The sequence below is a fragment of the Vipera ursinii genome, assembly GCF_947247035.1.
Source record: "Vipera ursinii genome assembly, chromosome: 6".
Taxonomy (NCBI): Eukaryota; Metazoa; Chordata; class Lepidosauria; order Squamata; family Viperidae; genus Vipera; species Vipera ursinii.
The window spans coordinates 6,956,733-6,982,656 of record NC_139515.1 but is presented as its reverse complement, the minus strand read 5'-3'; the positions used below and the strand labels follow the sequence as shown (position 1 = coordinate 6,982,656).

General features: G+C 44.3%; 1 protein-coding gene across 1 annotated transcript in view; it reads left to right on the top strand.

Moving 5' to 3' along the window:
• The window catches only part of CACNA2D1 (calcium voltage-gated channel auxiliary subunit alpha2delta 1), a gene marked incomplete at its 5' end in the record, with an annotated part of 159,075 nt that overhangs the window by 109,256 nt on the left and 23,895 nt on the right, over positions 1 to 25,924 (top strand). Inside the window, 9 exons of the mRNA XM_083366623.1 lie at positions 1,884 to 1,955; positions 4,729 to 4,790; positions 9,973 to 10,049; positions 14,444 to 14,504; positions 15,335 to 15,432; positions 17,261 to 17,342; positions 17,588 to 17,650; positions 18,472 to 18,575; positions 20,697 to 20,774. Coding sequence (XP_083222749.1) covers positions 1,884 to 1,955; positions 4,729 to 4,790; positions 9,973 to 10,049; positions 14,444 to 14,504; positions 15,335 to 15,432; positions 17,261 to 17,342; positions 17,588 to 17,650; positions 18,472 to 18,575; positions 20,697 to 20,774 — 697 coding nt within the window. The remainder of the gene's footprint in view (positions 1 to 1,883; positions 1,956 to 4,728; positions 4,791 to 9,972; positions 10,050 to 14,443; positions 14,505 to 15,334; positions 15,433 to 17,260; positions 17,343 to 17,587; positions 17,651 to 18,471; positions 18,576 to 20,696; positions 20,775 to 25,924) is intronic.

Genomic DNA, 25,924 nt, shown 5'->3' with positions numbered 1-25,924 from the left:
TTAAACCTGATGGGGAATGGAAGATTTTAGGGTCTTTCTAAGACGTTTCAAGAATTGAGATACAAAGGTAAAAGATGAAGGAACGGAACTTCAACTAAGATTTCAAATAGTTATAGAATAGAATAGAATAGAATAGAATAGAATAGAATAGAATAGAATAGAATAGAATAGAATAGAATAGAATAGAATAGAATAGTTGGAAGGGACCTTGGAGGTCATCTAGTCCAACCCCCTGCTCAAGCAGGAGACCCTATACCATTTCAGACAAATGGTTGTCCAATCTCATCTTAAAAACTTCCAGTGTGGCAGCATTTACAACTTCTGGTTGTTTGCAAAATGTCATTTGCAAATGTCTGCAAAAGACGTCAGATATTGATTAAATCCACGGCTCTAGTTTAATTGGTTGGGAAGAAGAGAAAATAGAATCAGAAATAGATGAAATATATAAAATAAATTCCCGATCCACCTCAAGAAAACTACTGAGAGATGTTTTACTTCACTTTGCAAGAAGAAAAAACAACAACTTGAGGTCACAGATATTGCGGACTTGATCCACGGGTGATTTTTCCCATCTATTCCGCACTGAGCTATGACTAGAAACATGTAATAATTTCTTGTTGTCCCTGAAACAGATCAATGGCAATATTCAACTGTGCTTTCATTATTACATCTGATTAAAGATTTTTTTTTATTTTTTTATTTTAATTCCATTTATATCCCGCCCTTCTTCGAAGACTCAGGGCGGCTTACAAGCTTAGCAGTAGCCTTCATTCTATGTATATGCCTGCTTATTAGGGCTTTCACACACACCCCAAGCGGCATTATTACAAAGTCAGCTTAATTGCCCCCAACAATCTGGGTCCTCATTTTACCTACCTGGGAAGGATGGAAGGCTGAGTCAACCTTGAGCCTGGTGGGATGCGAACCTGCACTAATTGCAGGCAGCTGGTGTTACTTAAGGAGGCATTAGCCCACTGCTCCACCAAGGCTCTTTGTTTAACATTTAGAAAATGGTCAGAAGGAACAAGGTTTAGAATAGCACTAGCAATAGCAATAGCACTTAGACCAGACATGTCAAACACAAGGCCCGGGGGCCGGATGCGGCCCGCGAAGTGGTTTCATGCGGCCCACGAAGCCATCCTGGAAACAGTGAGGGAACGGCCCCCACTGCCTTGGCCCTGGCCTAGAGACCCTCCTTCTGCCAGAGACCCTCAGATCTGTCCCACTCCTGCCCAGGCCCCCATAGGCACCCTTGATGCGAACGATGTAGAGCTGGCCACGCCCACCCAGTATGCCATATGCACTCTAGCCATGCCCACCCAGTAGGCCACGCCCACCCTGGCCATACCCACCCTGCCCCCTGAGGGCAACCGCAATGCTGATGTGGCCCTCAATGAAATTGAGTTTGACACCCCTGACTTAGACTTATATACCACTCCTAGCGCTTTTACAGCCCTCTCTAAGCAGTTTACAGAGTCAGCATGTTGCCCCCCCCAAACAATCTGGATCCTCAGAAGGATGGAAGGTTGAGTCAACCTTGAGCCCCATCAAGATCGAACTGCTGGCAGTTGGCAGAGTTAGCCTGTAGTGCTGCATTCTAACCACTGCACCACCAGGGCTTAGACAGCAATAGCACTTAGACTTATATAGCGCTTCACAGTGCTTTACAGCCCTCTCTAAGCGGTTTACAGAATCAGCATGTTGAACCCCCCCAACAATATGGGTCCACATTTCACTTGACCTCTGAAGGATGGAAGGCTGTGTCAACCTTCAGCCAGTTAGGTTCAAACTGTTGGCAGCGAGCAGCGAGTCAGCCTGCAATACTGCGTTATAGAGAAGTATGAAGTGACTTCATTTCGGGTTGTAATTTTCTTAACTTATAGATTCGGAAAAAGATGATTGACAGTGAAAGTGGCGACCGGACCTTTCAAACGCTCGTCAAATCTCAAGATGAGGTGAGAATGCAAAGATTTGCTTTCTGATAAAAAGAAATGAGTTGGCTAAACGGATGTAAGACAAAATGGCCGACAGCTAAGGCTGTAACAGTCAGAAGCCCGGAGCTAGAAAATTAGAAAATGGATCATGGCATGGGACAAAAATACAAGACCCCTCTTCCTTCCAAGCCGATCCTTTAACTATTCCCAAATATAGGTAGTCCTCGACCTATGACAGTTCATTTAGTGACTGTTCAAGATTACCACGGCACTGGAAAAAAGTGAGTTATGACCTTCTTTTTCACACTTACGACCGTTGCAATCCCCCCATGGTTATGTGATCAGAATTCACATGCTTGACAACTGATTCATATTTATGATGGTTGCCGTGTCCTGGGGTCACGTGATCCCCTTTTGTGACCTTCTGACAAGCAAAATAAGTGGGGAAGTTAGATTCATTTAACAACCATGTTACTCACTTAACCAGTGGAGCACGAAAGATCGTAATACGGAGCAAAACTCACTTAACAACTGTCTTGATTAGTAACAGAAATTTGGGGCTCAATTGTGGTTGTAAGTCGAGGACTACCTATATATGGATCTTTTACTAGATCCCATCTCTTGGGGAAGTCTTCACAAGGGCATTTGGGAAAGGTATTTTCGTAGCTGCGAGAATACATTATTATTAAATGGCTCCTTCCCTTCCCAATTGCAGCATATAAGTATACATCAAGTCAAATCAAATAATTTTTATTGCAGACTTTTCTCAGGATGTTCACACCTAAGTGAACACCAAGAAGTGCTTTGGAGACAAAAAACAAAGAACATTAGAATCTTGTTAATGTTTCAACTGCTTATGGAGACCTCTTGCAATTTTCTGAATATTATTAGAAAGCCCACAATGCAACAGCTGAACAGTGTTTAGCTTTTCTAGGAGTCATTGTTTCTGGTTATAATGTTATAATATGCTACCGGGGGCCAGGAGTTACAGCGACAAATGATGAAAACTGAATAACTCCATTCTTTTGGGATGTATTAACTCTTATTAAAATCTCCAGCGGGCGTCAGGAGACCTTTTAAAATTCCCCTTTGTGCCACTGCTCCATTCATTCCATTCTGTAATTAAATGAGCTGAAATGTTCAGATTAGTTTTTGCAACGCCGGGATCAAGCTTGCGTTCATCCTTCAAAGGATGCGAGTCGTAATGATCCTAAAAGAGGAATGAACAACACCAGGTCAATTCGCCCCCACCCCCACTTATCTTTAAAAATTGCATCCAGAATTATTGGCCCTCAAAGGCCAGAAATGTTATTGACCAGAAATTGATTAAAGCAATAACAATATTTCAGATCAAAACTTTTCACAGGATTGAAAGACAGCAGCATCCTTAGTGTTGTGTTAATTTATTTAGAATGAGAAATGCAGCATCGCAATGGAAGCTCCACCCCACTTGGACTAGTTTGCCTGCCCCTGTCACCTGTGGTTGCAGCTAATTCAGTAATGAAAATAGGAAGAAGTTACAGAAAGAGCAAACTACTTTTGGGGTTGGTGAGCTGTATTCCAGATGCTGTCAAGCATCCGGGAAATCAGCGGATTCAGGCAGTTCAAACGAGTGTAAAGATTCATTGTGAGCTTAAGCTTTCTACAAGAATCTGGCCAACTAACAGTCAAGGGAAATGAGCAGGAGAGAAGAAAAACATGCAAGGTGGGCTGGAGTTAGGTCTCTTGTGGGCACGAAGGGACTCGTGACTTATGACGCGTTTGACCTCTCCCTCAGGCTCATCTCCTGGTCATCTCCTACTTCTGTTTTCAGTAACATAGATCTCATCATCTTCAGTCACATTTGTTGAGGGGAAAAGTCTTCATCAGGGTTCAATCCAAGCTGGGAATAAACAACATGGCGACTGCTTTAAGAAAGAAAGTTGTAGTTTATTGAAGAGGAGAGCCAGACAGGAAGATGGCTCTGGAAGAAAAAGAGAGAATGAGCACACGTAGTAGGGAGTGGGTTTTATACCCTCTTGGGCTTTTGTTTGGAGTTGTTTCCTGTTCCTGTTTGAGGCTTTGTGTTTCCCGTGTCATGTACTTTGACCTGAGTCTGAGTGTGCCCCTTTGATATCTGTGGGTTAATCCTATTATGTCCTGTCTTAGAGTTTGGGTAGGGTATGTAGGTTTTAGGTGTCTTTGTCTTCCTAAGCTTCTAGCTGGGGGCCTCCAACCTTCCTGAATGGATTATTACATCTGCATTTCTACAGAGGTGGTTTCTGCTTGGGGGAGGGAGACTTGGGACTATTAAGAAAAACTGGGCATGCTTTTCTGCCTCTTTAAGGTCCTTTGAGGAAATATAATATTCTGCCCTTTAAATATTTCCTTCTCTGGGGGAGGGGGGCTGACATTGTTGAAGGAAAAGTCTTCATCACGTTAATGGTCTTAAACATCTTTTATTTGAATTATTATTGATTGGAATCCAAGAAGATGTCCATCTTGTAAAAAAAAAAAGAATTGATACTTTTTTCATAGTTCCCTAGATGAGCAATTATGGATGGACAAAGCAGCATCCAGTTGAACAATCTGAACAGTAGATCAGATTTTTCTAAGTTTATTAAGCCACTTTCCAAAATAGAAATCTGCAAATTAGCTTCTGAAAGAATTATGAGTTTTGTCCTCATGGGCTGACATAGAACCATCCCTGCTTTGCTTTTTTTAAGCGAAACTTGATTCTTGAATCCGTGTGGCGTGTTTAAGCTTTCCTGAGATTCTTTTGATAAAATGATTTTTCTGGCTGATTCTTTTGCAGCGCTATATCGATAGAGGCAACAGAACGTACACATGGACCAAGGTGAATGGTACTGATTACAGGTAATCAATTATGGATATTTTTTTCCCAAAACAACAACAACAACAACAAAAAGAGGTTAAAATGCCATTGTTCCTGACGTTTCAAGATAAATGGTATCCTAAGATATCTATTGGATGGCTAGCTTGCTCTGATATCCCAGTCCTGCAAACTTAAAAAAAACAACACAGGATAAAAATCAAGGTAGAATATTTTCCTACATTTTCCTTTGTAACCAGTTTCTCTTTGGAAAAGTTTATATGGAAAATGTTTTCGGCTGCCTGGTGCAGGTTTTGTGAATATTTAACCCTTCCCTAAGGATTCTGGATAATTCTTTCCTATGTTCCTCTTTAGCCCTCATCTCTTCCCCCCCCCACTAGCCTTTTCAAAAGCTAGGAAGGGAGGGGAATTTTAACTGACCTTAGAGATGAGGTCCCTGACCTTGATTCCAGGGGTACCAAAGTTTTTTTTTTAAATTCCATTTATATCCCGCCCTTCTCCAAAGACTCAGGGCGGCTTACAAGCTTAGCAGTAGCCTTCATTCTATGTATATGCCTGCTTATTAGGGCTTTCACACACACCCCAAGCGGCATTATTTATTATTATTATTATTATTATTATTATTATTATTATTATTATTATTATTATTATTATTATTAATTTTATTTGTATACCGCCCTTCTCCCGAAGGACTCAGGGCGGTGAACAGGGCAATACATATTAAAAGACAAAATACAAAAATTAAAAGAGATTAAATAAAGTGCCCACAACTATAACAATAGGTTAAAACACATTAAACAGTAATAAAACCCAACCCCATCCCATCAGGCCAATTAAGTCAGCTTAATTGCCCCCAACAATCTGGGTCCTCAGGCATCTATGTGCAGCCTTTTCTGATTATTTTTCCATTACTCATGCAAATTAATTAATCTAATAACCAATTATCTATTAATTAATCTGTTAATCAATTCTTGGTTGTAATAACGGAGGCACAGCATCGAAATCACGCAAAGTATTAGTATTGCTTTATAAATCTTTAGTAAGACCACACCTGGAATCCTGCATCCAGTTTTGGTCACCACGTTACAAAAAAAAAAAGATGTTGAGACTTTGGAAAAAGTGCAGAGAAGAGCAACTAAGATGATTAAAGGTCTGGAGACTAAAACATACGAAGAACGGTTGCAGGATTTGGGTATGGCCTGTCTAGAGAAAAGAAGGACTAGGGGATGACATGATAACAGCGTTCCAGTATTTGAGGGGCTACCACAAAGAGGAGGGGGGTCAACCTATTTTCCAAAGAACCTGAAGGCAAGATAAGAAACAATGGATGGAAACCAATCAAGGAGAGAAGCAACCTGTAATTAAGGAGAAACTTCCCAACAGTGAGAACAACTAACCAGTTGTTTGCTTGCCTTCAGAAGTGGGTGCTTCATCACTGGAGGCTTTCAAAAAGAGACTGGACAGCCACTTGTCTCAACTTGTATAGGGTCACCTCCTTGAGCAGAGGGCTGGACTAGAAGACCTCCAAGGTCCCTTCCAGTTCTATTCTGAATTGAATTGAATTATGACCTGTCTTTGAACAATCAAGAAAAGGCTAACAGAAGCATAGAATCAAAATCATGTAAAGCATTAGTACCACTTTATAAAACCTTAGTAAGACCACACCTGGAATAGTGCATCCAGTTTTGATCCACCACATTACAAAAAAAGAGAGCCTTTTTTTTTGGGATGTATCAAACTTGGGAGGGTAAGCAGAAAATTGCAACATTAGAAGGCATTTTCTGCACTGGACCTGAAATTCCAGGTGTTCACTTGTTTCCCCCAATTATTTTTTGCCATGCTTTTGGTACCAAATTAGGAATGAGTCATGTGTTGTACATGAAAAACCTGTCCGTGCGTCATGGACATTGACTTGGCTTCTGCAGACTGCAGAAAGTTAGAGTTGATGGTTCTTGCAGTCCCAACTGTACAAATCTTTCTGGCCTTGGCAACGTAAGTCACCCAGTGTTGTTGATTGTGAGACGGACACTGAATAAATTTCATAAATAATTGAATAAACGTTCCTCTAGCCAGAAAACTATCCAGGGCATTTACAATTTTGCAAATCCCATTATTCTTGCCATCACAGAGGCTAGGCGCTACATCTAAACGTATTTAAATAGAGATCCTTTCCCATGAATGCTTCCAATGATGGATTGTCCTACAGCCATTGAAAGAATGAACTTGTTGAGTAGCAATATCTCTCCAAAGTTAATGCTGACGTTTGCTCATTAGCAACCATTTTCCCTCCGTTTCCTCGCTCTGAATTGTAAACAGCAATTTCTCCAGACTTATTACTCTGGCTTGCTGAGCCCTGCTTAGCATATATAATATTTCCGCCAAATATTTCTGAAAAATCTTTTGAATTTTGAAAACAATAGCAGCAAGATCTCCCGGGAGCCTCAAGGCAACGGGCATATTTATACACACAATTATAGATTTCAATTAGTTGCATATTTTTTTTAGCAGGAACCGGGAATGGAAGGGAAAATTCTTCCTGATTTCCCTTGACAAATATTAGTGAAAAGATGTCACGAGATAATTAGTAATTCTTCTCCAAGCAGATAGAGGGGCAACCGTAATGGTAAAGGCAAGATTTATGGTGCAAGAGTCTGTTTCTTTTTAATGCTAATTTCAGCAGCTATCGCAGGAAATATTAAACAATAAGCACACACACCCCAGTAATAAAATGGTGGCGCAGCCCAAGAGAACATAAAATATTCATGATTTAAATGTGATTTTGGAAATAGGCTATAATCTCTATGGCTGCTTTCGATCTTTCAGTGCCTCGTTTAGATATACAAATTAGTTATGTTTTAATTAGGCCTTGGAGCCATGCCACCCAACTCAAAAGTCCTTGCATTATTATTTTTTCATTTCAGGAATTATTACTATTTGTTTAGTGTACGATGAGAACATGACAGAAGAGAAGTAAATATAAATACTCAGCCCACATAATTATAAGTAAAACTTTTACCGGGGGTACGGCAGTGGTCTCATAACTGGATCCAGCAGTCTCTTCTGGTGTTGCTTCGTGCGAATCTTCTAAGGCACCAGAGAAAGCACATTGTGGGCAATCTTGCACAATACGCCCAAGAGTTTCCATATCAGCACCACAATCACAACAAGGGGAAATCTTTCCATCCCCGCTGATATAGGGCAGAGGCACTTCTTCCAGTATTATACCTAATTTCGCTCAGTTTTGTCCAGACAGGGTGTGGCAGATTAAAACCAGGTGGTCTGGTAGAGGGATCGGCTTAATGGTCAAGTCACCTTGGACTATTCCCCTCTCCAGGAATTCTCGGGATTAAGCTAGGTAGATGTTAAGTGAATAGCTATTTTCCAAGCTGGCCTACAGCCTATTTGCAACTTCAGGAATATTACACATTTCCTCACCTCCTGAATTTTGTATCTGCCAATTGTATTTCATGCGGCTGAGCGACGAATTTCTCATTGGCTCATGAAGGCCTTCCTTGAATTGGGCAAACAATGTCCCTGCCACGCCTGCGATATGAAATCAAACCCACATATTTAGGTAACAATATTTCTCTCGAAAAGGTGCACACAAAAATAATAATAATCATTCTTGATTTATCTGGAAAGGTGTAATTTGTCCCATCGATAAACACTCAGCTACCTCAGATAGCGTAGCCTGAGGGAGCCTTCTAGATGTCACTAAAACTCCTTATCTGCTAAACTTAACGTCTTATCTGGTAAACCATCTGGGAAATTCTGATCTTTTTAATGTATAGGTTTATTTATTTATTTATCGTCGTTGTTGTTAGCTGCGAAGTTGTATCCGACCCATCGCAACCTTATGGACAATGTTCCTCCAGGCCTTCCTGTCCTATATATTTATCTATCTATCCCACCTTTATTATTTTTTATAACTAACTGAAGGCTGTGAACATGTCCAACAGAATTTCCTCCTCTTATTTTCCTCACAATGACAACCTTGTGAGGTATGTTGTCTCGAGGGAGAGGGATTGGCCCAAGGTCACCCAGCTGGCTTTCATGGCTAAGGTAGGACTAGAACCCAAAACCACCCAGCCATCTTTCATGGCTGACTGGAACTCACAATCTCTTGGTGTGATTGGCTGAAATTCACCCAGCTGGTTTTCATAGCTAAGGTGGGACTTGAACTCACCATCTCCTTCTTTCTAATCTGCTGCCTTAACACCAAGATCAGCATGATTCAGTCTCCCAGAACGTGACTAAATTTTGTCATTTTTGCCTTTAAAAATTAGGCAGACTTTGATCATCCCCTGATGAACCCTCCACCAATGATAATATTTTATCTTCTTTGGGTTTTTTTCCCCTTTATTTTAACCTGTTTTTGTTTGCAATTCTGAACTGTCCACAATAAAAAACATCCATCCACACAAGTTTGAGTTGCTCTGCCAACATATGATAGCCAAAAGGAATACTGGTGCCTGGGGTATAACACTATCAAGATCATGTCAGGAGGACCTGAAAAGGGTTTTAGAGGAACCAAAGAATCATTAAAGTGGACTTGAAGAAGGAGGACATAGTCCAGAAGTTCAAGGAAATATATGAAAGAAGCTCAAGGTCCGGTTATTATACCCTATAACATTATGGCTACCGCAAAGGGTTGACCTCAGTTTTAAAAATCTGCCCAAGTTTCTCTCTGTTCCCCTTTAAACTAACAAAAACAAGGTGGGTTATTCTCACCTATCATCTTTGCTTCACTCTCTAGATTTGGAAAGGGACAAACTCCAGTGGTGGGATTCAGCCGGTTCGCACCACTTTGGCAGAACCAGTAGCTAAATTTTTTGTTGCCCAGGCCCAGAATGGACTTCCGGAAGCGGCATCCACACAGAGAACCGGTTGTTCACATATCTGAATCCCACCACTGGACAACTCACCGTAGCCAACTTGCTGTGGCACTGCCAATTCGCCATGTCCAACTAGTCTTGGCCAGATCATCACAGCCAACTCGCCACAGGACGCTCTGAGACAATTTGACAATTTCATTTAATTATTTAAAATAGTAATTTAAAAAAATATTTTTAATTTTTGTCATTCGCATTTCATCTTGTCCCTTCTTTTGCACCCTTTCTTTAATGACTCTGATTTAAAATGCTGTTAAATCTCAAATGAATATTGGATTATCCCTTGATTGTAATTATTTGGTTTCTTTCGCAGTTTGGCTTTGGTGTTACCATCCTACAGCTTTTACTATATTAAAGCCAAGATTAATGAAACCTTAACTCAGGCAAAATGTAAGTAACTGTGAACGCTCCCCTGTTGTGACTGTTATGCCCCAGTGAGAAAGATTCTGCCTTTTTTTGAACACAACATTTTGAAAGCTTGTGAAATTCACTAATGTTCTCCTGATTGTACCCCCAGCTCTACAGCAATGATTCCAAGTCCTTGTGTAAATGTGCAAGATACAAAAAAAGGATTCTACCCAAGTAGAATATGTTCTGTTACCGTACTAGCTTTAGTAAATCTTGATCTTGTCCCATCTCTCGGCTTATGTACCCACAGAATCATTGCTTTGCATATCCTCTGTTGTCTTTTGCAGGAAATGTTTTGAGTAGCTCACTGTTGAGTTATGAAGTCTAGCAAAGCTGCTTTGTGTGGTGCCCTTAATAGCTGCAGCCTGTGAAATACTCACTTCATGTTAGATGGTAGGCAACCTTGGCTCTTTTATGACTCGTGGGCTTCAAATCCCAGAATTCCACAGTCAGCATGGCTGGTTCAGGAATTCTAGGTCTTAAACCGTCATCTCAGTTCACGGAAGGCTTTCTATCCTTTTAACTAAAAGACCCTATTTTGCTGATAGGCAAGATAATTTTTTTTATTATTTTATTTTAATTCCATTTATATCCCACCCTTCTCCGAAGACTCAGGGCGGCTTACAAGCTTAGCAGTAGCCTTCATTCTATGTATATGCCTGCTTATTAGGGCTTTCACACACACCCCAAGCGGCATTATTACAAAGTCAGCTTAATTGCCCCCAACAATCTGGGTTCTCATTTTACCTACCTCGGAAGGATGGAAGGCTGTGTCAACCTTGAGCCTGGTGGGATGCGAACCTGCACTAATTGCAGGCAGCTGGTGTTACTTAAGGAGGCATTAGCCCACTGCTACACCAAGGCTCCTATAATATATAATATATTATAGAAATATATATATATATATAATATAGAAAGAATCCTTTCTTTTGGCACTCAGCTTTCGAAGTAGATTTTAGCTTAGAAAAACAGCACTCACTGGATTGTGCAGCAAAGGAGAAGAGATGTCTGTGAAAGCTTGTAAGCCGCTAAGCTTGTAAGCCGCCCTGAGTCTTCGGAGAAGGGCGGGATATAAATGGAATTAAAATAAAAAAATAAAAAAATAAAATCTGCAATATACATTATGCCCAGCATCCTAGCTTAGCAAGCAAATGTTAGTTACTTTACTTCAGAGGCCAACTTCAAACCTGGCCCAGGTTTAATCCCATTCCCACCTTTTATTTAACTCTTCTGAGTCTCTTTTGACATTTGCATCGTTCATTGTCAACGCTGGGTTGGAAACCTGTCAGTTGCTGCCTAATTTCTATTATCTTGTATTATTTTACATACCGAGACCTAATTAATTGATCAAATTAAAGGTGATTCCCATAGAGTATAAAATGGCAGATCTACAGAGATATGTAGGCGTAAAGCGCTGAGCTGGGTTTTAATTAATTTAATTAATTAGGTAATTAATACTTAATTTCATCGTGAGCTACACAATGACAATAAAGATATTCTATTCTAAGTGTGGGAAACTCTAGCAGTTTCGAAATTCTAATTTCTTTGCTCACAGTGACTTACTGCTTTGAGGTTTTTCTTCAGTAGAATTTGAAACATCTGGAAACTTTGCTATTATCCATCAGGGGTAGGCAACCTTGGCTCTTTTATGACTTGTGGACTTCAACTCCCAGAATTCCTGAGCCAGCATGGCTCAGCTTGGAAACCTCTCCCTTTTCCCTCAGCCTGGCTGGCTCAGGAATTCTGGGAGTTGAAGTCCACAAATCATAAAGTGGCCTAGGCCAGGGGTAGGCAACCTTGGCTCTTTTATGACTCGTGGACTGCAACTCCCAGAGTTCCTGAGCCAACCTGGCTCAGCTTAGAAACCTCTCCCTTTTCCCTCAGCCAGGCTGGCTCAGGAATTCTGGGAGTTGAAGTCCACGAGTCGTAAAAGAGCCAAGGTTGCCTAACCCTGGTCCAAGTGAACCATGTTCAAAGAGCAAGTCAAAGTCCCAAAATATCAGTACATCCACGGGCTGGATGTGATAAAAGTCAGAATGGTGGTCGTGTGAAAAAGGCTCTGCCCCTTTTTATGTATGCGCACATTTTTTTTCCTCAGCATTTTAAACATTTTGGGAATCAGTCTCACCCATTATGCACTCTGTAGAAATAGCCACAGTATATAGAAGCACAACTAGTCCTTGACTTACAAAAGTTTGTTTAGTGACTGTTTGAAGTTACGACACTTATGACCAGTGGTAGGATTCAAATATGTGAACAACCAGTTCTCTGTGTGGATGCTGTTTCCGGAAGTCTGTCCTGGGCCTGGGTAACAAAATATTAGCTACCGGTTCTGCCACAGTGGTGCGAACCGGTTGAATCCCACTTCTTATGACTGTTTTTCACATGTACGGCCATTGCAGCATCCCCGTGGTCACTCGATCAAAATTCAGATGCTTGGCAACTGACTTGTATTTATGACAGTTGTCGTGTCCAAGGGTCATGTGATCCCCTTCTGACAAGCAACGTCAATGGGGAAGCCAGATTCACTTAACAACCGGCTTAAGGGGTTGCAGTGATTCGCTTACCGACTGTGGCAAGAAATGTCATAAAAGGGGGCAAGGCTCACTTAACCAATTTCTCACTCCCTCCATTGTGACTGTAAGTCGAGGACTACCTGTACATTAAAAAAATATTTGACCAGAAACGTGCGCCAAAATTTCAGAAATACTGTTGTTGTTGTTTTTCCTCCAGAATAAAGCTGTACAAAAGCTGAATCTGTGACCTCTCTCTCTCTCTCTCTCTCTCTTTCTCTCTCTCTCTATGCCACAATATTTTTATTCATGTGGCTAGTTGAATAAAATATTGGCTTGTGACCCCTTTTGTTTTACCCTCTTTTTTCTGTTTTCTTGCTTTCTCTTTCTGATGGATAATCACAGTCCTAAAGGGCAAGTATATAACATTCTTGTTGCTAATTTCCCTCTGTGTATTATTGTTGGTGTTGGCCATTTGTATTTCATTTTCCCTCTTGGCTACCACCCTTTGTATTGGTCCCAGAAGGGTCTTTTTCTAATGCCAATTGGGTGTTACAGAGGCCAAAAGGCTAAATGTGATGAAAATTACACTCCAGCTCCACTCTCTCTGCCTGTTCTGTACCAGCCTGCTACCGGCCCTGCAGAAAAGGCAGGGACAACCCCTTTTACAAGAAGGCAAGAGGCTGGAATTACGCCTGCCAAATTTATTGCTACAAAAACAAATAGAACAAGACACGAACCAAGAAACAGGAGCTTTTCAAGCGGATGCCTTCAGCAAACCAGCCCTCCCACGCATTCCCCCTTAAATACAGTTCAGGGCGTGGCTTCTCTCTGCCTCCTTCCGAGGAGCCCCATTGCCTTCCTCTGTTTACTCCTGATTGACTGCCTCCTGCGTCGGGCGTCCTTGAACAGGGCCAGCTGTGGGTCATCTTCATCCACGCTGTCAGGCTCACACAGCTGGGTCTGCGTCGTGACCAGATGAGAGGGGCCTGGCTGAGGGCTCTCATCAAGCTGTCCAACCCCCTCAGCAAGCTCTTCAACACCCCCCTCCTCCTCCTCCTCCTCTGAGTCGTCCGACCCAACTGCCGAACCCACAGGCTGACCCTGAATCACAACACTGCCCCATTTGTGTTGCAGTGTCTTGTCACTCTCTGATCCTCCTGTGTTCAACTCTCTCCCTTGCTGTTTTTTTTGCAAACAATCTTCATTTTATTTCTGGTCTGGAACCTTTATGCATTTCAGCAATCCTGAAATGCAATTGTGCTCAAATAAACTATTTGAGATGGGGCCAATTTTTCAAATGCTTTCGGTTTGAGTTTGAGATTCTTCTTCTGGGTAGCTATGTGGTCAATCCGAGCATCCTTGGCGGAGGTAGAGAATGCATCAGGCACCCATCCTCCATTGCAAGTGATGAAAGGGCTGTTGTGATGTCACAGTCCTGCTTCCTTTGTACAGCTGATCTTGCTTGGTGACATCACAACTCACCCATTTCTTCCTGTTTGCCCAAATCTCTGGATTCAGTAGATGCCTCTGATGACTGTTCAGCTCACTTTTAAGTTGCAACAATTTTATATTGTGCTTATTTTCCTAAGTTGCTATTTTATAATTGGATCTATTCCACATCTAATATGAAAACGCTGATCTTGACGTTATAGCTATTAGGAAAAAAAGATGACCTGGTTATCTGAACACTAAATATGTTTGTGTTTCATCCGGGTTGTCTGGCCGCAGTACCATACATAATCTCTTGAATTAAATGTGGAATTCATCCAGGTGGTTTTGTGGTTAAACATTTTCGCCTGTCACCCAGTGCTATCAAAAGGTGAATTGAGTTCATTTAATATTTTGCTTTCCTCTTTGCAGTTATTGCAACTCTGAAGCGAGAGTCCTTTGATGAATTTGGATATACATTTTTAGCACCCAGGTTAGTACATTTTGCCGCTCCATGTTGCCAAGCATTACATAATATCTCTTGATTGACATAACAATTACTTCTGGAAGAATAGAACTATCTAATAAAGTAGGGCAGACATGTCAAACTCGCAACATCACATGACGTCACACAACATATTGGGACTATTTTACCATTTGTCGGCAATGGGGTGGGTGTGGCTTCTACGTGATGCGTCCGACTCACGGGCCGGCAGTTTGACACCCCTGAAGTAGAGCATGTCAAGATAAAGGTAAAGGTTCCCCCACACATGCGTGCTAGTCGTTTCCGACTCTAGGGGCCGGTGCTCATCTCCATTTCAAAGCCAAAGAGCCAGCGCTTGTCCGAGGACGTCTCCGTGGTCATGACTGGACGCCAAAGGCGCACGGAACGCTGTTACCTTCCCAACGTAGCGTTCCCTATTTTTCTACTTGCATTTTTACGTGCTTTCAAACTGCTAGGTTGGCAGAAGCTGGGACGAGTAACAGGCGCTCACTCTGTTACGCGGCACTCGGGATTCGACCTGCCAAACTGTCAACCTTCTGATTAAATTAAATTAAATTAAATTAAAGAATAGCTTATGAATAAATACTGCATCCAATTTTGGTTGGCATGATGTAAAAAAGATGTGGAGACTCTAGAAAGAGTGCAGAGAAGAGCAACAAAGATGTTCAGGGGACTGGAGGCTAAAAGATATAAGGAACGGTTGCTGGAATTGGGTATGTCTAGTTTAATGAAGTGAAGGACCAGGGGTGACATGGTAGCAGATTACCCAATGCAGCACTGTGGTACAAAATTGCATCTTTTTTATTTACTTTTTTTAGGGACTACTGTAGCACAGTGAAAATAACAGACAATAATACTGTATTTCTTCAGAATTTCATTGAATTTATGGATCAATATTCACCCGAAAACCCTTCATGTAAGTATGGCCTTTCAATAAATTACTCTCTGGCAATAACACTGAAAGTGCATCAATTTAGTTAAAATGTAACAATGAAATCAAACAACACACAACATTAAAGTAGCACGAAACCAATCTGAGAATGCAGAATTTCACCAAATATGAAAGGCTAAAAAAATGATAAGCCTGTTGCAAAAAAGACATAAATAAAAAAATTCTCTAAATGTCAAATAATGGTAGGGTTTGACCCAGACAGACTTCAGAATCTATCTATCTATCTATCTATCTATCTATCTATCTATCTATCTATCTATCTATCTATCTATCACAGACATGTCAAACACAAGGCCCGGGGGCCGGATCTGGCCCGTGAAGTGGTTTCATGTGGCCCGCGAAGCCATCCTGGAAACAGTGAGGGAACAGCCCCCGCTGCCTTGGCCCTGGCCCAGAGACCCTCAGATCTGTCCCACTCCTGCCCAGGGTCCCATAGGCACCCTTGATGCAAACAATGTAGAGCTGGCCACACCCACCCAGTAGGCCATACGCACTCTAACCACACCCACCCAGTAGGCCACGCCCACCCTGGCCATACCCACCCGGCCCCCTGAGGGCAACTGCAATGCTGATGCGGCCCTCAATGAAATTGAGTTTGACACCCCTGATCTATCATATGGCAGAACTGAGTGACTTGCTCACTGCTTGACTTCAACAAAGTGGGAATAATTCACTATTTTCTCTCTTGTGAGATTGTAAAATAGTCCCTTGGATGAAATGAGAGGCTTGAAGATGGAGATGTAGGATGTATATAACTGAGATTTGGGTTGCTGGGTTCTTGGTGTTCTTACAACAAAGATGATTGGGGGACTGGAGGCTAAAACATATAGGGAACGGTTGCTGGAATTGGGTATGTGTAATTTAATGAAGAGAAGGGTGAGGGGTGACATGATAGCAATATCTCAGGGGCTGCCCCAAAGAAGAGGGAGCCAAGCTATTCTCCAAAGCACCTGAAAGCAGGACAAGAAGCAACGGATGGAAACTAGTCAAGGAGAGAAGCAACCTGGAGCTAAGGAGAAACTTCCTGACAGTTAGAACAACTAACCAGTGGAACTACTTGCCTCCAGAAATGGTGAATGCTCCAACACTGGAGGCTTTTAAGAGACTGGACAGCCATTTGTCTGAAATGGTATAAGGTTTCCTGCCTTAGCAGTGGGTTGGACTAGATGACCTCCAAGGTCCCTTCCAACTTATTATTACTATTATTATTACTACTAGTTTTCCTTGCAGACATTTCATTACCAGACTAAGTAACTTCATCGGAGCCCTGATTATACAGATAAAAATTATCTCCCATATTAGAGCACTGATCATGTTACCTAGCCTGGTAATGATCGGTCATAATGAAGGGAAGCGGGCTCATGGAACTTCAAGAATCCCCAAACACTCCATTTGCTACAGGTTCATGCACACCATGCGCAGGTCTTCAAGGCCCTGTGACCTGCCAGTATGGTGGGAAACACCTGGATCTTGGGAGAGGGGACTCCATACCAGAGGGACAAAACAGGGAACATGTGCTTCCAATGTCCTGTTAGATGCTACTGAAGGAACTTGAGCATGGCAACCCTACCAGATTGAAGCAGTTGGGCAGAGATACCAAGGGAGATAGATGGTTCCTCAACTATTCAAGTCCTATGTCAGGTGGGAAGGTTCTGAGATGGATTGACTGATGATCTTACCAATCTTGTTCTGCTATTAATAATTTTAATAGCAGTAGATAAATGATCTTCTCTTCTCTTCTCTTCTCTTCTCTTCTCTTCTCTTCTCTTCTCTTCTCTTTTTTTTATGGCAGGTAATGGCTTGGTGATGAGAGCTTTGTTGGATGCTGGCTTCACAAGTGAACTGGTTCAGAATTACTGGAGTAAGCAAGACCCGTGAGTATTCCTTCTTTGCTTTCTCTGTCCCATGCCATGAATAGCTCTATTTCTGAATGTTCACCCTTCCTTCAACTATCAGATCAGAACTTACTGTCTGAGTAATCCCGTCAAACGAAATCACAGGGTTAGATGAAGGATGTGCGCATTTGCTGTTCTGCTTTAGAGGAACATTCTAAATAAGGTCTCAAGAATGCTGGCCTGTTCTTCTAAACTGATGTTGATCTAAATCTTTATCTCTCCAGGGAAGGAATTACAGCACGCTTTGTAGTTACAGATGGAGGGATCACCAGAGTATATCCCAAAAGGTAAGAAGGCCATTTAATCTTGAATAATGCTAACAGGGTTCGCTAATGATTAACATGCTTAAGTATCTGATTTGAGGCCAGAATTCCTGCAAAGGCCCATTGACACTGTGGGAATGAATGATTAAAATATTTGAATGAATGAATGAATGAATGAATGAATGAATGAATGAATGAACGAACCAATAAACTAACAAACTTCAGAAAAGCTAGTGCCTTGATTTGATGGGTAGAATAAAAATTAAATCAATAAATCAATCACTATTTTTTGAATTGTAAATTGCCCAGAGTCATTGACTGAGGTGGTGGCTATAGGAATTGATTGACTGATTGATTGAATGAATGAATGAAGTTCAGAAAAGGTAGTGCCTTGATTTCCCTAAAGCTCACTTTTAGTGTAATCACTTTTTATTTTTCTCATAATGCATTTTTCATTGACTTTGCGTCAGCCTTGTGGGATAGACCGCATCAGGAAACCGAATTCATAGGAAGACTAGAATAATGCTTTATTGAGAGAAGATACAGGAACAGGATCTTTGCACAGCTGCTTGGGTTTTCTTGTCATCCCATTTTTATTCTCCAAGGAGTCAGGGGAAATCAATTTGGAGTCACTTTTTAATCCTTTCCTACTTCCCTGGGCTTATGCTTTTTCTGCAACTGTTGTCGCCTTAACAGCTTCAAGACGGCTTTGCCAAGCCCACGTGTCTGGCTCTCTACCTTGAGTAATTTTTCCTACAACTGCCTTACCAGCATTTAAACAACAACAACAACAAAATCCCAGGGAATCACAATTTAAAAAATTAATATCTATATTTTATGTTTAGTGCAGGCGAATATTGGACAGAAAATTCTGAAACTTATGAACAGAGCTTCTACAAAAGGAGTTTAGACAATGAAAATTATATCTTCACAGCTCCATTCTTCAACCGTAAGTCACTGGGTGCTCACTGTTTTCATAGTCTTTTTTTAAGGTTTTATTCGTTTTCTAATTTTACATTTAAGTATTTAAAAAGCATCGTGGCGGCTGGGTTAACCGATAATTCAATGACATACAGATCTCTTTAATACACATCTCAAAATACCACGTTAAATATTTCCTCTCTTTCCCCCTTAGCATTTACTGTCTCATTTTTTAAACTAATGCAGTTCTTATTATGCCAATTAAATAAAAATAACATTATTACATTTATCAATAATTTTTAGCTTATACATATCCTTTTAACATTCAGTCTTTGTAGACAATCAACGTCCTAATTAGCTTTCCCAATTTTTAGTTTCCCGTTAACATTCGAATTTAACATTTATTGTTGATCATTTCCAAATTTTGAGTAACCAAAATTCCCTTTATCAAATTCATCACATAGTCTAATATTCAGGATACACATTCAAACGTATTCCATTTCTCACCATCTTACATCGGTTCAGATCCAGTTCGTTAAATAGGAGAATTAAAGTTAGTTAACAGGTTGAATTGGATTTAGACCATGCAAATTGGATTCTTTCCAAGTGAAATGATAAAATAAACAGAGAATATTTTATAGAGGTACAATCTTTTATAAAGTTACAATGGCGCTGAAAAAAGTGACTTATGACGCTTTTGTTGCAGCATCCCCAGGGTCACACGGTCAAAATTTAGACGCTTGGCAACTGACTTGTATTTATGACGGTTGCAGAGTCCTGATATCATGTGATCCCCTTTTGTGACCTACTCATAAGCAAATTCAGTGGGGAAGCCATAGTCACTTAACAAATGTGTTGCTAATTTAACCACTGTGTCAGTTCACTTAACCACTGTGACAATAAAGGTCGTAAAACTGGGTGAAACTGACATAATAAATGTCTATTTTAACAACAGAAACCTGGGGCTCAGTTGTGGTTGCAAAATGAAAATTCAATAGTAATCTTCATTTCTCTAATAGTTTATAGTTGACACCCCTCTGTTTCAGTACTTATTCTGCATAGTGGTGCCCAACGTAGCAATTGTCACACGATGGAGCAATTTCAGACAAATCTGAAAGAAGATAAAGGATACGTAAGGGCTGTAAAGTAATGTTTCCTATAAATTTACCAACACTGTAAAATGGCGCCAAGAGATTTGTGGAAAGCCACGCTTAACCTAATCTTTCATGTTGTTCTGTCCCAGCCTAGGTAAGTCCTTGTTATGCTCACAAGGAGAAACCCCTCTTCAAACAAGCAGACAGGAATCACAAGAAAAAAAACAACCCCTTTTATTATTCACAGACCTGAGTCAATGTCCAAGGCAAACACTGTCCACAGAAACTCGATCCTCAACACAAACGGTGGCCTTCAGCAACCAGCACCTCCCACACGTCCCTTTTATAATTCAGCCAAGGCGTGGCTTCCTAATGCCTTCTCCTTTGCCTTTGGAGCCACCCCATTGCATTCCTCTGTCCTACTCGCTTCTCTTGCTGGCGCTTTTGTGCATCCTGGATTTGTCCCAGCTGTGCTTCATCACATCATCATCCAACTCAGACTCCCAGCACAGCTGTGTCTCAGCCTGAGGGCGAGTAGAGGGGCCAGGCTCCTCGTCCGACTGTAAGTCTTGGAGCTCCTCAGAGCCTTCCTCTGACTCTAATGTCACTCCAGGCCCCTTCTCCTCCTCATCTGATTTCTCAGACTCAGCTGCCAGATCCACTGGCTGGGAAGGAATCACATTTATTAAGGCTGTATGTTCCCAGGCAGAATTCTACTGATGTCTGAATAATGATCATTATTATTCCTGATAATTTCATTTGTGGGCACCTAGTTTTTCTCATTGCATCATATAGCCCACCTTAGTAAACTTTTCAGTAACAACCTCCTTTTTTGCTTAGTATTTGAATACAGATGTGGGTGGAATGATGTCTTTCAGGAGTTAATCTGAACAGGGGAAAATGAGGCAAAAGTGCAACTTGCCTTGAAATGCAAACTAAGGGGGATAAGTGATTGATTCCTAATGCACCAGGGTCATCTGAGGTATCAGGGCCATTGATAAAGAGGCATATCATAATGGCAAGTCAACTCTTGTCTTCTTCTTTTGAATGCACAGGAAGCATCAATGAAGATGGGATTATGGTCAGCAAGGCTGTGAAGATCACTGTGAATGGGAAACTTCTAAAGCCAGCAGGTAGGAAAGAATGGGACTCTCCTTCCACACAGAAACAGAACTTGTTATGGAAGATAGCAGTTCAATATCCATAAGACAAAGCCAGTGCTCAAAGTCATCTAAGGGGGATGAGGGTTAAATTCTGGAAACCACGAATTCCAAGGATGGTGTAAGACAAGAATGGCATTTCCAGATAGATAGATGTCAATAGATACGTAGAAGATAGATAGATAATAGACAGACAGGCAGACAGATGATGGATGGACAAAAGATAGATAGATAGATAGATAGATAGATAGATAGATAGATAGATAGATAGATAGATAGATAGATAGATAGATAGATAGAGATAGAGGATAATATAGATGATAGATAGATGGATGGATGGATGGATGGATGGATGGATGGATGGATGGATAAATATAGATGAGTGTTCTGAACCAGCCCTCTTCTCGCACCCCTAATCAAAGGAAGAGTCTGGAAAGCGTCCAAGATCAAAAGGCTTCTGCCAAGTTTTAATTACACTGTTACAAAAATACAAGAGCTTGACTTCTCAAACGAAAAAGTTGCTTTCAGCAACCAGCCCCTCCCCAAACACTTCTTTTATAGAGAGCTCAGGGCGTGGTCTCCCTGTGCCTCCTCCCGAGTAGTCCCATAGTCTTTCTTTGTTTGTCCCTGCTCGCCTGCCTCCTGCGTCGGGCGTCCTTGAACAGGGCCAGCTGTGGGTCATCATCCTCCGCACTCTCGGGCTCACACAGCTGAGAAGAGGTCCCCGGCTGAGGACTCTGCAAAGCCTCCAAATCATCATCAGCCGGTTCGTTTCCCTCCTCCCCCACATCTGAGTCCTCCGATACATCGGACCCGGCTGTCGGACCCACAGGCTGGCCCTGAGTCACAACACTATCCCGCACCGCAGGGCCCTTCCCTCGGGTCTGCCGATCCGGATGCGGTCGGGATGGGAACTGTTCGTGAAAAGCAGTCACCAACGCAGGGGCATGAACGGCGGTCGCGTCTTCCCATGTGAAGTCCTCCGGCCCGTACCCTTTCCACTCGATCAGGTACTGGAAGCGACCTTTCAGCCAGCGGGAATCCCTGATGCTGGCGACCTCGTACTCGGGGGTGCTGCCTCCATCACGAGTTCCTGATGGGGGAGGTTCCGCTTGGCGAAGTGGACAGGCCGGTTGTTCGGGGACCAACAAGGACCGATGGAAGACGGGGTGCACGCGCAGGGAACGTGGCAGAGTTAAACGATAGGCGACCGGGTTGATGACGGCCTCGACTGGGAACGGTCCAAGGTAACGGTGGTCCAGCTTCCTCGCCGGCCGAGTGGATGGTAGGTTCCTGGTGGACAGCCAGACCCGATCCCCCACCGATAGTGGAGGCGTATCCCTTCTCGACCGATCGGCGAACCTCTTGTAGTCGGCCTTGGCCTTCTCCAGCTGCCGTCGCACCAACCGATGGATCGCCTGTAACTCCGCCATGAATTCGTTCGCTGCCGGCTCCGGTGAGTCCACGGGAGAAAGAGGGAAGAACCTGGGGTGATAACCCACGTTGGCCAAGAACGGTGTCATCTGCGTGGAGGTGTGTTGCGAGTTATTAAAGGCAAACTCGGCTATGGCCAAATAGTCCACCCAGTTGTCCTGCTGCAGGTTAACATAGCAGCGCAGATACTGCTCTAAGATGCCGATGACCTTCTCGGTACCCCCGTCGGTCTGAGGATGATGCGCGGACGAGAGGCAAACCTTAATGTCCAACGCCCGCATCAACTCCTGCCAGAAGCGGGCTGTAAACTGGGCCCCCCTATCGGAGACGACCCTATCGGGAAGGCCGTGCAGCCGGAACACCTGTTGGATGAACATGCGACTAGTGGCGCGAGCTGACGGTAAGCCGCGACAGGGGATGAAGTGCGCCATCTTGGTCAACATGTCCACCACCACGAACACTGTCGTGAAGCCGGAGGATGGGGGTAGATCCGTCAGAAAGTCCATGGACACAGCCCCCCAGGGTCTCTTGGGCGTTGGCAAAGGCTGCAGTAAACCAGGCGGGGCCCCTGTCGCTGACTTGGCCTGCCTGCATGGGACGCAGGAGGTGACATAAGACTGGACATCGTGTCGGACTCGGGGCCACCAGAAAGTACGGGAGACCAGGTTCAGAGTCTTGAACAGGCCAAAATGCCCCGCAGCCGGGTTATCATGACATTGGCTGAGGACGAGTCCCCTGAGTGGCCCTCCTGGAACATAGAGCCGGTCACGATAATACAGGAGTCCATCCGTGACCGACCAAGGCGAATCTGGCCCCACCTCTTCCTTCCGCTGAGCCACCCACGCCTCCTGCTGCTGCGCCTCCCGGATCCGAGCCCGTATATCCACCGGCTCCCGTACCGCAGCAAAAGACTCGACGGGAATCACTGTCCTGGGCGGAAGCTTGTCTTCCACTCGGGTGTACTCGGGCTTCCTGGACAGAGCATCCGCTCTCTGGTTGTGCCCGCTTGGTATGTACCGCACCCGGAAGTCAAACCTCGCAAAGAAGAGGGACCACCGGATCTGGCGTTGGTTCAAATTCCGAGCGGTCTGCAGGCTTTCCAGATTCTTGTGGTCCGTCCGGACCTCGATTTGATGCCGCGCCCCCTCCAGATGATGCCTCCAAGCCTCGAACGCCGCCTTGATGGCCAGCAGCTCCTTCTCCCAGATGGTATAGTTGCGCTCCGAGGGATTCAATTTCCGAGAGTGATACGCGCAAGGGAAAAGGGTACCGTTGGGCGTCGCTGCCTGGAGTAACACGGCCCCAATGGCAATGTCGGAGGCGTCCGCCTCCACGACAAACGGCCGTTGCGGGTCAGGATGCTTCAAGATGGGCTCCTTCATAAAGGCGTCCTTCAAAGCTTGGAACGCCTGTTGTTCGGGGGCGTTCCACTGGAACCGAGTCTTCTTCTGCAGGAGCCGGGTGAGGGGGGCTGTCAAGGCAGCAAAGCCAGGGATGAATGTCCGATAGTAGTTGGCAAATCCAAGAAGTCGCTGAACATCCTTCACGCGACGCGGGGGTTGCCAACTCTGCAACGACTCAACTTTACTTGGATCCATGGCGATGCCCTCAGGAGAAATGCGGTGGCCCAAGAAATCAATGGTCACCTGGTAGAACTGGCACTTCTCCAACTTGGCAAACAGCCGATGTTTCCGGAGGCGCTGCAGGACCTGACGGAGATGCTGATGATGCGCTTCACGCGACGGGGAGTAAATCAGGATGTCGTCCAGGTAAATCACAACAAACTGGTCCAACAGATCCCGAAAGATGTCATTCATAAAATGCTGAAACACAGCGGGGGCGTTGGTCAGGCCAAACGGCATCACCGTGTACTCGAAATGTCCATAGCGAGTACCAAACGCTGTCTTCCACTCATCACCCGGCCGAACCCTGACGAGGTTGTAAGCTCCACGCAGGTCCAGTTTCGTGAAGATCTTAGCCTCCCGGAGACGGTCCAAGAGCTCGGGGATGAGGGGCAGCGGGTAGCGGTTACGCACCGTGATAGCGTTGAGTTTCCGGTAGTCACAGCAAAGCCGCAACTCGCCCGACTTCTTTTTGACGAAGAGCACGGGCGCAGACACTGGCGAGGACGAGGGCCGGATGAATCCACGAGCCAAGTTCTTTGTCAGGAAGTCCCGCAATGCAGCCAACTCGGGCTCCGACATGGAGTACAAACGCCCCACTGGGAGAGGCGCATCAGGGACTAGGTCAATGGAGCAGTCGTAGGGCCTGTGCGGGGGTAATTGGTCCGCCTCTGACTCGCTGAACACGTCAGCAAAGTCGGACAGTACGGGAGGCAAGGAAACCCCTGAGGAACCCTCCACCTGGCCGGCACAGATATGGCGGGTGTGGTCCACGCACTGCAAACTTGGGAAGGTGACCAAGTTCTGAGACCAATAGATCTGTGGATCATGCGCCCGGAGCCACGCCAGTCCCAAGACCACGGGGAAGTGCAGATCCGAAGTGACGTAAAACTGAATGGCCTCCACATGGGTACTGATGGCCATACACACGGGTTGCGTGGCGGCCGTGATAGGCCCGGACAGGAGCACTCGACCATCGATGGTCTCCACAAGCATGGGCGGATCCACCGGACACTGGGGAACAGCCCATTTGGCCACAAAGGCCGAATCCATAAAGTTAGTGGTTGCCCCAGAGTCAATTAAGGCATGGACCGGAATCCCCTCTGGCTTGCCAGGAAGGATCAGTCGTGCCTCCAAAATCAAATGCCGTGGAGGTTCACAGGCACCGTCGGAACGGCGTAGCTCGGCGTGATCGTTGTGGGTCGCCCGATCTTTCACACCGTCTAGATCGGGCTCGGGCCGTTTCCCGATAGCAAAGCAGGGGACTTTCTCGGGGCAGGCTTGGTCACTGACGCCCGCTGACGCTTCTTCGGGCAAGAAGCAGCCAAATGTCCAGGGTCCCCACAGTAAAAACACAACCCCTCCGATCGTCGTCTGTCCATTTCCGTCACCGATAGACGGGACCTGGCGGCACCCAGCTCCATTGGCTCCTCCCTCTGGACTGGGGGCTCACGCACAACAGGGGTGGCAGGGGTCTGTGGGGTGGCACGGCGACTCTTACGCTGCTGCAGCTGGGCATCGATCCGCAGACAAAGATGGATCAGCCCATTCAGGTCTGAGGGAATGTCCACGCGGGCCAGCTCATCCAACATCTCCTCTGACAAGCCATCCTGAAAGGCATCCACGAGCGCAGCCTCATTCCAGGCGGAATCCTGGCTAAGCAGCCGGAAATCGCTGATATAGGCCTGTAGGGGGCGCTGACCCTGCCTCAAAGCTTTCAGACGTCGGGTGGCGGTCTGCGCCTTAATCGGGTCCTCGTACATGAGGCGCATATGGTCACAAAACCCCCCAAAGTTATCCAACAAAGGGCTAGGCTGTGCCAACAGAGGCGTGCCCCAACGAGCTGCATCTCCCGACAGAAGGCTCAACACGAATCCCACCTTATCTCGGTCAGTGGGGAAATCAGCTGCTCTCACGCTGATATATAGCTGGCATTGTCCCAGGAAGGCAGGAAACAGTTCTGGTTTACCAGCAAATTTATCCGGCATAGCTATCTGACATTTCCTCCTGGGTGGGGGGGCAGCATGTACCTGAGCCTGCAGTTGTGCCACCTGAGTGGCCAACAAG